The sequence below is a fragment of the Merops nubicus genome, unplaced genomic scaffold, assembly GCF_000691845.1.
Source record: "Merops nubicus isolate BGI_N331 unplaced genomic scaffold, ASM69184v1 scaffold19510, whole genome shotgun sequence".
Taxonomy (NCBI): domain Eukaryota; kingdom Metazoa; phylum Chordata; class Aves; order Coraciiformes; family Meropidae; genus Merops; species Merops nubicus.
The window spans coordinates 6,755-18,615 of record NW_008585067.1 but is presented as its reverse complement, the minus strand read 5'-3'; the positions used below and the strand labels follow the sequence as shown (position 1 = coordinate 18,615).

The 11,861-nt window shown below is 34.2% G+C and overlaps 1 protein-coding gene across 1 annotated transcript in view; it reads left to right on the top strand.

The window, feature by feature from the left end:
- SLC30A9 (solute carrier family 30 (zinc transporter), member 9) overlaps positions 1–11,861 on the top strand; it is a 30,220-nt gene that overhangs the window by 14,906 nt on the left and 3,453 nt on the right. The window contains exons 9-15 of the mRNA XM_008946472.1: positions 963–1,018; positions 2,369–2,504; positions 2,921–2,960; positions 3,373–3,444; positions 3,918–4,025; positions 5,347–5,512; positions 10,790–10,919. Of these exons, the coding sequence (XP_008944720.1) occupies positions 963–1,018; positions 2,369–2,504; positions 2,921–2,960; positions 3,373–3,444; positions 3,918–4,025; positions 5,347–5,512; positions 10,790–10,919 (708 nt within the window). The remainder of the gene's footprint in view (positions 1–962; positions 1,019–2,368; positions 2,505–2,920; positions 2,961–3,372; positions 3,445–3,917; positions 4,026–5,346; positions 5,513–10,789; positions 10,920–11,861) is intronic.

The window sequence follows — 11,861 nt, the reverse complement described above, 5'->3', positions numbered from 1 at the left end:
AGTAGCGGTTGGGTAAGCTGAACTATACTCTGCTACTTCATAGATCATAAGTGGGACTTGAAACCAAGATGATGATGTACTAATTTCTTTCTTACCTCTTTCTTATTTTGGTCATATGTTGACTTGAAATAATTTTCCTGTCAATTATTTTACTAGAATGACAGACTTTGTGACTTAGTTATCAAATATTTGACAGCATGGTTTTGGAAAACACAGGAGATACCTTACTGTTTCAAAGCAGTTTGCACTAAAGTGTCTAAATTTTAATAGTTGTTATTATGTTTCAATAATTCATAGTCCTAAAACAAAGCACGTGCTTTGCAAAGTCAGTCTAGTTTTATAACTTACAGCATAAGTAGTTTAATACAGACCTAATCGAACATATCCCAAGTAGGCCATTTAGATAGCAAGAGGTTTTTATTTCTTCCTTCAAAATAATATTTTTCTTTGGTTTGGAGAATACAAACTTCACTACTGAAAGAAGCTGCACTGTAAAATTATTGCTCTAAATACAGTGTAAAATGATTGCTTTAAATGTAGTTAGTATGCCATTGCCATCTATATAATTTCTCTTCAAGAGGGGTTTATATCAGTAGCTTTGTTCCCTAAGCAACTTCATTCCTTCAGATTGAAGCAGAGCAACAGCACTTGAGATTGCATGAAATATTCACAATTGGTTGCAATTATAATATTATAATTAAATGAAGTTATATACATACACACTATATAAATAAATATGTATTATATATATGTGAGTATAGTTAATTTTTTTAGGTGGTAGATTTAGATGACAGTTTTTGAGGATTATATTCTAGGTCTAATAAAATATCAGTAACAAAAAGCATATGTGTATATCAGCAAATTGCATCTGCCTTTATCTTTCAAGTTCAGTTGATACAGAATGTTTCTAAATTATTTATTTACTTGACACAGGTTTGTTTTTTCCTTTTTGTCTTAAATAGGCATTACTAGCTTTGGGCATCAGTCAATCTGCAAGGACACCAGACCCTAGTCATCCGTAAGCTTTTTGAGTAAATAATGGTTTGGGTAATTATATATCTGAGGAAGATGAGTTCTTGTTTGTCTGTCACCTTGCTCTTTTTAATCCTCTCTTTCGTATAATTTCTGAAATACATTACTTTCTGATCTCACAACAGAGATTTCTTCCAGACCCAGACTGCAGGAGTTATAGCTTCAGTGGCCCAATGCATGTTATATTTAATGATTTTTTTTTTTGTGGTATGCTTTTTGAGGTGTATTTTTTTTAATTGACATTATTTCTTTCAGTTATTTTGGGCTTTTCTACATCTTCCAGTAGGCAGATGTTTTTAAACACTGTTCACGTGAATGACGATCTAAAAAAACCCCCGAAACAAAACAACATACTGTCCTCCTCCTATTTTCAGCAAAGTGCTTATCTGCAAGGCAGCTACTTGTATCATGAGGAAATGTTTGACTTAAACTACTGTTTTTTGTCTGAGTAATGATATTATTGATAAATTCTTAGAACTTCATGAAAGTTAGAAGCTATACACTCCTAGGATATTTTCTTGATGTTGACTAGCTCTACACTTCTTATTTTTGGTCAAGTCATTCACACTGTAAGCACAGGCTCAAAATATGTCTAAGTTACAGAATTAGTTAAGCTTTTCCTCATTAAGAGCATCAGGTAATTTACAAAATATTTTAATCTTAAGTTTGTCTAAGTATTTGTTGTATCATCTTCCCCTATATCACTTTTTTCCCCTTCTTTCTCAGTATAGTAATTTGTAGTATTGTTTTTTAAATGTTGCTGAAAAAATGTACTGTTTGTAGTAGGGTTTAATACCAAAAAAAGAGTAAAGATACACTTTTAATGTTGCTTTAGCTGTTCCCACTGCTCTTGAGATCTGCAAGTGTTCAATGTCTGCAGTTAGACGAAGTACTTAAGTTGTCACATTTTATTCCCTTTAAATCAGCATTATGAAATAGTTTGGCTGCCTATAAGGCATGTAGAAATAGCATTTCAATAAAATGAATGCAGGTTTTTTTTATAGTAGTAAAATCCTCAATCTACACAAGAAATAATACAGCTTTGTAAATAGCTTTTTAAAAAAGGAATTAGAAAAGTATCTACTTCATATCATTTTGTGCACTAGATATCCTTTTCCAGGTAGGGTTGTGGGTTTTTTTTTTTTGTTTGTTTGTTTTTAGTTTTTTTTTTTTTTCCTTTTGGATTAGATTTGATTTAGCAGCTTTGTCTTAAATAGATGTCTGGTCATGTGGTGATAATCTAAGACATGCTAGAATCACTGGAATAAGCTTGTAGATATGTTTGCAGAGATGCAGGATTTTATTTTCCTGAATAATTTTCTGTGTTTTCACCCAGGTATGGTTTCACGAACATGCGCTACATTGCCTCCCTGATTAGTGGGGTGGGCATCTTCATGATGGGTGCAGGACTTTCTTGGTATCATGGGGTCATAGGTTTACTACACCCTCATCCTATAGAATCTCTTCTCTGGGTAAGCTAAGCTTGTTTGGTCGTGTATCTAATGCTGCTAACATAATAGAAAGTTAATGGCACAATCTGAAATTCACTTCCTGAGTCAGTCTGAATCCCAACACAATTAACTCAAACTATACTTAATGAGAATCTGTTTTAAGAAAAAAAAGAAAAAAATCATGTCAGGCTATAGCTGATCTTATAGCAAAATGTTCTTTAAACCCTGCATCTTCCCTTCACACCTCCCAGGAGGTCCTCCTTTCCTATTTTGCAGTATATTGCATAATTCAGATATTGTTGGTTGCCTTCTGTTTAGGGACAGCTGCACAGCACAGTGGGTAATGAGGTTCTGGAATGCTGCATATGGATAGTTTATGGTGAAGGTATCTGTACAGACAAATACAACATAATAATTGAGACTTTTTTTTCATACAGGCATACTGCATTTTAGCAGGGTCCTTGGTTTCTGAAGGAGGTATGCACGTTCAAGAAATTTCTGTTTAATTATTTGTAATCTCTAAGAGCGTCATGTGAGTAATTACAGTAATAATTGGTTCTTGCTTACACAGTAAAGTTTTGAGCTCTGTTGCAAATACTTGTGTTGCAAAAAAAGTGGGAGAACTTACTTGTCTGTATAATAAATTGAAGAACATGTTATTTGGAAACCATATGTAGAATGCCATTTTAGTATTGAGTATAACTTGTGCTTTGCATGGGAGACACGTGTACAAAAGAAGGTAACTTTATGTGGTGTCTTTATTCGTAATATCAGTAATTGGAGCTTTCTTGATGATCTGATGCTGTGATACAAAGTTCCCTCTTTTCAAAATAGAAACGAGTCTTTTTGCCTCTAACCATTTTCAGCAACTGCTTTGGTGTTGTTTCAGCTACCCTTCTCGTTGCTATAAATGAAATTCGCAGGAGTGCTCGAGCCAAGGGGCTGTCATTTTATCAATATGGTACGTGTTGTTATAGCAATAAGGTATGGGGTTATTTAAAATAGTCTCTATTTACCACTATTTGCTTAATGACAGAAACAGTTTTGCCTGTTTTCTTTTTCCCCCCTTGCTTTATTGGTCTGTTTTCTACTCTAGTAATAAGTGTATTTTACAAATTAGGTGAAAACCTGTTGATTTAAGGGATGCTACTTGGATACTTTTACTAAATTACTTGCATTTTTCAGGCCAAATGCCTCTTTAAATTCTTCAAACATTTTGGAGAAGCTTCCATAATTGGCACAGGACTTGTTCTCCGTATTGATGAATGCTTTCACAACTGTGTGCATATGCAAGGATTCAGTTTACACTTACATACCTACTGAAACTTTTCTTCTAAGTTGCTATTGTTACTATAGTGTAAGTACTGTGCATAATGTAGTAAAGCTAAGCTTTCCAAAGAAATGTAATTTTTTTTTTTTTGGTTACATTCACAGTTGTGCAGAGTCGTGATCCTAGTACAAATGTGGTGTTGCTGGAGGATGCTGCAGCAGTTCTAAGTGTGGCTGTAGCCGCTACTTGTATGGGTCTGACTTCTTTAACAGGTAAAATTCTGCCTCAAACTGAGGCAACCAGGTTGTGAATTTCCTCCTGTTCATGATATCAACAAAGAGCATTTAGTTTATATTAGTTGACTTAAATAGTCTCTATTCTTTTTCTGATACTTGTACTGGGTAAGCTTCTGAAGGTTTATACTGTTCTCTGACCTGATTTCCAACAGTTTGAATTGAAAATATTTACAATTAAAAAAAGTTCTGGAGTTTTTCATATGTCTGTTATTGGTGGAGTTAAGCTTGAAAAGAGTACTTGCAGATGGGTCTAAATTCCTTTTGAGCTATTTTGTCATACAAAGGTATTTTTACTAAAGGTATATTTAATAGAATCACAGAATCCTTTAGGTTAGAAGGGACCTTTAAGATCATCAAGTCCAACCATTGAGCCCTAATTTATTGTAGTCAGTTATGTAAATCACTTGGTGCCACAGTGGGGTTACCTAACTTGAGCTTCCTCACGCAGTGGTGTGCCACTCGTGCATGTGGGAGGATTTAAAGAAGCATTTCTTTCCTTCCTTTTGATACATAGTAGTATTAGTGTTATTTCAGATTATAATAGCTGCTCCTGAACAGTGTGGCAAACCTAACTCACGCAGGTAGGATGATCTATATTGCAACTGATTCAAAATACGTCGTGCTGCACAGTTAGTTTTTCTAAAGACAGAAGGTCTTTTTAAGTCTTAGCTTTGGCTTTTCATTTGCTTTAAAAAAAAAAAGGGTAATTTTTCATATAGAAGTTTTGATTCCATATTTGATTCCATCTCTAGTTTCCTTGGTAAACTGAAAAATAAATTGCTCTTTATAAAAATCTGAATATGAATTAATATTTGTTTAAAACTTATTCTATAAATACTATATTCCAGAAATGGTTAATACTTGTGAGTTTTTGAGTTGCTGATGAAAGAACACAGACTTTTGTGCAACTACCTGTGTTTAAGCATATATAATTTTATATTAATATAGATAAACCTATGCACAGAAACCCAAGCAGCTGGCAAGAGTTTCCTTATTTATTAGTCCTGCAGGAGACAGGAGTGGCTGAGAGACAGCAGGGACTTGAGACTCTGTCTTGCGATAACTTGTTTTCTACCAGCTTCATCTTGTTCCTCAATAGGAGAGAGTTGCCAATGCCACAATGCCAATTGCCAATGCAACCCCAACAAAATAGCAAAACCCAAACCAAACAAAATCCCACTAAAAAGCAAAAATGAAAGAAACCCCCAAAACTATATACTCTTTTCAGTGTGAAATCTGAATTATCTGCTGTGGTTTTGAAATGCTCTGTGTAACTAATTTCACATGTCTTCTTTAGGAAACCCTTATTATGACAGTGTGGGGTCTCTAGGTGTTGGAACTTTGTTAGGAACCGTGTCAGCATTTCTCATCTACACTAACACTGAAGCCCTGCTGGGACGATCCATTCAACCTGAACAACTGCAGCGACTCACTGAGTTACTGGAAAGTGATCCTGTAGTAAGGTAGGAATCTTTACAGCTCAATCTATAAGAACAACAGAGAGCAAGAAAATAGCATTTAGAAAAAATATCTCAAGCACTTCAAATAAGAGAAATCTGTTGAGGTTGATTATTTTTAGGGTAGATTCTTCTGTACTGAGATTTTAGAATCTTAATTATTACTAACATATTTCAGTAAATGAACACCCCTACCTCTCAGATGTTCCACAGATGAAGTAAAATTGCAGATATGTTCTAACAGTTTCATTACAGCTAACAGTGACTTCATGAGGAAGCCATCTCAAACCTAAAACTATATTCAAATGCATGAAATACAAGCACTTAAATGATACTGTAATGTTGCTTTTATTGTTTAATAGCACTTAAATATTTAAATTCTGTTACTGTTAATATTTTATGTCTGGGATTCCATAGCAATTGGCAGTTAAGTGCTGCAGTAATGCAAACGTAACAGATTCTGTGTGTTAGGTACTTAAAGAACGAATTCAGTGCTAATTTCTCTTCCTCTAGAAACATGCAATTTGTAGTGAAATAAATTTACAGCTCATTGTAATTCTGAAATCTTGTTTAAATGCTTTTTAAGAAGCTATTTTGGCTTTAACCCTATTAACCTTGATTTAGAAAGAAAGCCCTTTTTGTTTTCTTCTTAATCTTTATTCAGGAATAGATTTCTCTGTAAATCAGCTGGTATATTTTAGTACTTTTTTTATTTGTAGTTGTTACTGAGCTCTGGAAGGAAAAAAAAACCACAAGCCTATTAGTTAATACCAGAATACTCTAAATAAACCAAGTGCTGCATCATCTCAGTTGCAAGCAACAGATCTGAAGGTTGTGCCCTTCATTCCAGAAGCTAAACAAGATTCCTGTTTTGGAATAGAATTATGTTAGAATTTTCACATATCAGTAACTAAATTCTGTTAATATTTGTGGTGTCCCTAGATCAGTCTGAATGGTGGAGCCTGTGTCAACAGTGCTGTATTAGAGCAGGATAGCTCACGTGGTTATTTGTACAGAACATCTGTGTTTCTTTTTTCAAAAACGCACAGGTGGTTTTTTCTTGTCTTAGGCTGGAATCATAAAATTTCTCCTATTCCAAGCACCATTTTTTAATATATTCTGTTCTGTAGATTAAACACGTTTAGGTACTTCTCATAACACTTTGCAGGACCTTCTGTATGCACTTTGTCTTGAGTGATCTCTTTCTCAGATCCATTGTGTTGTCTGCTTTGATTTCTTTTAGCACACATTCAGTCTTTGATCAACTTCTTATTGTAACAAACCTAACATCTTGACTTTGGTTAACTTACACCTTCTAATAAGACATCTGTTCTTGATCTCAGAATTCTCTGAGATGTAAACATCTATTGGCCTTTCTTGTGACTAGGCATAATTTGCAGAAAAAAGCTATTCTTAATTATTTTTGTCATTCTAACCTCTCATTATTCAGGGTTTTTGATTTGTTTTCAGCTTTTTCCTGTGAAATGATGAAGTCTTTTAACATCAAGTGTTTCTTCTAAAGGCTACTTGTACACTTTCATCAATGTAGTAGCTTTGGGCTTGTAAGAGTTTCAGCATTTTCTTGAACATTCACACTCTCATTTTCTTAAAAGGAGTTATGTACTAGTATGTTTTACTCATTTTTCCTGCTGACACTAGATGTAAAAGAAGAAGCTCCTGATTACTGGTCTGCTTCTAAACCTGTGACTAATATTTGCTCTTTTTATTTCAAACTTTCAGGATTTCCAGCTACCGGGCTGTATCAGAGTTCTCAGTGCAATCCTCATTGCAGTTGCTGCGTCCCAGAGTAGCCCAATCTTGTTCTTTCAGGGCAGGTTGGCAATTTTTATTTTCAGATGTGTTCTGCTGGACATGGAGAGGGTTATATTAGGGAATCATTTAGTATTCCTTAGAAGATATTTTAGATCCAAATTGATCAAAAGATCAGAGGCACTGATTTCTGCTCCCCCCTGTCCTCATCAGCACTACCACCACTTAACTTATTATTCCAGCAGAAGCTTGCCTGAACATGACGTTCCACTGCTAATTATAAAGTATTTGATTTATCAGACAATACTAACTGCTGTACTGCTAAAATAAATAATCTGTATTGTTTACCATCTTTTCAGCATAATCGCTATCTTTTTAAACATTTTTTTCAGGGTTGTTTGACAAGACCTACATTCCCTAAAACCTTAATGGTTGGGATTAATGTTATTAATAGATATTTTTTTTCTCCCCACCTTTTCCACCATTTTTCCTGGGGTTGTCAGGTGAAGTTGTCTTAGCTAAATGGATTGCCCCATTTGCTGCTCTTAAATTTTCTTAGCATCGTGGAGTCATAGATTGTTTTGGGGAAATTTTCCTAATTTTGGCACAGTGTTGTGAATCTGCTCTTATCTTTAAATTCTCAACAGTATTGCTGGATGAAAAATTTATTTACCTTCACACTTAATTCTTAGTTGTTTTTTCTCTTGAATGCAAGTTATGAAGCCTGCTGAATTGGAAGCATTTTTTTTTCTTTTAAGTATCCAGTATGGTTCTCTGCTACTGATAGGGAGATGCTTTGTTGTACTAACATATTGCTTTGCTTTTTTATATCAGGAAAACAATGGTTGTTATGTTTCTGCCTATTTAGTATCATCTCTAACAATGCTACCATTTCCATGTAGCAGCAGGCTTGTTTCCAAGTTGTCCTTTGGGTTTGTTTTACATAAGAATTGTTTTGTATCACACAGAATGCTTTTTTTTTATGCTTCTCCTATTAGCTTGCTGGACTTCATAATTTCTTTTGTAAGCTCATGACTGTTTGTTTCCCATTACTTTCATTTTGCTTGGTCATTTCTAGTTGTAGACGTTCTTTCATTTGTGATCCAGAATGGACTTTCAGTTAGAGTTGTTCTGAGCTGGAAAATGATTTGATTTTATTTTTTGTGCTATAAAAACATTCTGTTCTTAACTCCCGTTCACACCTTTAGTGCCTAAATCTTTCTGGAGTTTATTTTAACTGAGGTGTAGGAGATTGGGCTTTCAGAACTGTGAAATAAAACATACGATGTGGTGGAGACTGTCCCGATTCTGTTCTTATGGCATGTAATCACAAATCTCAGGGCATAAACTATTCTTAGTGACAGTTTCATCTTTAAATTTTACTTAATTGTAACAGCTATTGGATAATTGTGCTACAGTTGTGCTGGGAAATCTGTCATTCTGTTTTTGAGGGGAGAAAAATAATAATTAAAACTGAGGGCTCAAAACCAATAGCCTGACATCCTCTGACAGGTGTTTCTTTAATGTGAAACTTGCTCTTTTCCCTAGTTGGAATTGATAGTGTCTACTAGCCATACAGAAGCTTCCATAAGCAAGCTTTGTAGCTTAAGTTTTTTAGCATACACATTTGTATTTTTGAATTATTAGTGATTTTTCTCCTCCTGACTCACTGTCTTATCTTCCCTGGACAGATTATAAGCAGTAAGATTTTTTTTTTTTTCTTCACATTTGCAGAATCTGCATCATTCCACTGAAGTTCATCAGGTTACTGCTTAATGAGAATCTCAAATATCATGCTATCTTCTTGCTTAGCTCTGATAGGCACTTGATATATCTTCAATGTTTTTGAACCACATGGATTCAGATTCTCTTCAGTAACTCTCACTGAACCAAATCTGTTATCTTAAACACCCTCTTGTGTGAGGAGCTAGTTTAATGCCAGTTAGGTTACTTTAGTTAATACTGTTTTGATTTGGTAGCTTTCCACAGAGGAACTGTGGAAATTTGATTTGAGCTGGAAATTCTTTGTTGCTACCAGTAAGCTGATAGGTTTTTTAAAATCGGCTTAAATGTTTAAGATGATGTATTTTTTGGTGCCTCTATATTTAGTTCATGTTCCATTTCTTCTTTAATATGCTTACCCCTTCTCTACCCCATGTACTACAAGAAACAGTCCATAAACATTTCCTGTGACTGTTCATCTTAAGTCTCTGCCTCCTGTTTTGTCAGCTGTTTGCTCTAGCAGGCTACTTCTGAAATACTGTACTGACTGTGAAGTTAGTTCTGATCTATAAACATTCAGATGAGAAGAAACATTTCTGGTTGAGAAGTGTAAGTTTGCTTAAAACAAAGGGCATGTTAAATTCAAAGATGCTGTGAAATTGCACAACTTAGTAAAATGAATGGGGAAGAAAAATGTAGTGCTTTCCATCAAGTGAGCTTTATTGCTGAATCTGAATTTTCTGTTAGAATTAAAAAAATTGTCAAGCTTGCATTTTTCTGTTGTTAAAAGCAAAGTCTTTGGAATATTTTATGGTTGACCTCAGATACTTGTTTTGCTGTGGAAATGTCAGAAGAAAAAATACCTCAAACACTTGAAACTTCTTTTGATTTATGTCCTCTAGTAAGATCTCTTTTTTTCTTTTTTTTTTTTTTTTTTGGTTTGGTTTTTTGTTCTTTTTTTTTTTTCCTGGCCTTGATGGAAAATGTAGACACTGACACTGCAGTGACAACTTGAAATTTTACCTGGCTTTAAGAATAAACTTGAGTTTCTGTTAGTCTAATTTTAAAAAAAAAAATTTATGCTTTTATATTTATTCCACTGTTGAAGTGTACCACATTATGTGGGTTAAGAGTTTGCTTTATTATTATCTTATTATCCTTGAAAAATAGAAGGCTTTTTATTTATTACATGTATTCACATATCACAGAGTTTATATAACAAACTGGAATTATGCTTTAGAAGAACAGAAGTTTTTAAAGGACCAAATTATAAATATATAATATAGAATTTTGTAGCTTTTACAAACAGCTGTATTGTGATGAGTTGTGATGAATAATTCAGTATGATCAAAAATGTGTTCCAAAACCCAGATCCATAACTTTTTCTTAGATCAAATGTTGCTTTGAACAGAAAATTTTCTAAGAGGTCATGTCTTTACAAATGATTGTGTAGGCAAGGACATTTCTGTAATTGCAATGTGTGCTTTCAGTAACTGACAATAGATTATTGTTCCTTACCTCAGAATGGAGGGTACTTAAAGTGTGTTAAGTAGTGCTATGTGTATGCAGCGAGCCGTTTAGCAGATACTTGTGGGTGTGTTGTAACTGGTTAAGTATAAATCAGTATTTAATGGAAGTGCATGGTGGCAAAATGAAGATGTATTAGTCAAAGGCAGTGGCCTTTTAAAATTACATGATCATTCTACTCTAATAATATTGTTAACATCAGAAATCAAACTGGCTAGTTTTGGTTTATGTTGTTCTACATTTTCTTTAAAAATTGTGTTCCAGAGCAATTCATGATGTTAAAGCCACAGACATGGGAATGAGCAAAGTGAGATTCAAGGCAGAAGTAGACTTTGATGGTCGGGTTGTTACTCGTTCTTACCTGGAAAAACAAGACATTGAACAGCTCCTACAAGTATGTTTAAAAAGAAAAAAATAAATTGTAACTTCTGGTATTTGATATTTACTTTTCAATTTCAAATATGCCTAAACCAAACATTTTCAAGTAGGTGTGTTAATTCCACTTCTTCATTTTGAAGGACTGCAGATGGGTGTATTTTGTGTAAGCGTGTTAAATATCTACACGGGATCACATAGAGCCAATTCTGAGTAGCACCTGGGTAGGAGGAGGACAGATTTAATTCATTTTTTTCTTAGAAAACACAAATTTGTTGAAAATTTTAAGGCGAGCGCAATTCTTCCAGCATTTTTTTTTAAAAATGGAATTACAAGATCTCCAGTTAAATCTGGAAGCCTACCACCTGAGACACAGCCTCTGTTTTGGCAAAGCGGCTTGCCAAAGATTCAGTGTTAGGTTTTGCAGATCCTGCCGTTCAGACTCGGCTGGAGAGTGGATTGCTTGCATCATGTGACTTAGCATTTTGACAGTGTTTAGCAATTAACCACCCGTAAGTGTGTCTCTGATCTTAGTGTTGTCCAAAGTAGCTCTCCTCAGTCCCTTTCTTCAATATAGAAGCAAAAACTGCTTTCATATGGATTCTACCTTGCAAAGCTATGAAGTATGAACTAAAGAATAACTTATTTATATTACAGGAATAGTTCTAAGTGGGCAAAATGTTTTGCTTGCTGACCCATTTTTACTGTTAACTTGGTTATATATATTTGCTTGTGTACTGACAAGATTTCTTTCTTTGTCACCCTTTCAAAATGAAAAGTAGATGTAATAAGATTTCTGCATTTTATGCCTGTTAAATGTGACTTAGAAGTTACCAAAGTTTGCATTTAAATGACTGCAATTTTTTAAATAGTTAGAATCTCAGTTCTTAAAAACAAGTGCCCTGAAATGTCAAAATAAGAATGCATCTATATTATCTATATAGTGCAATAAATGATCTGT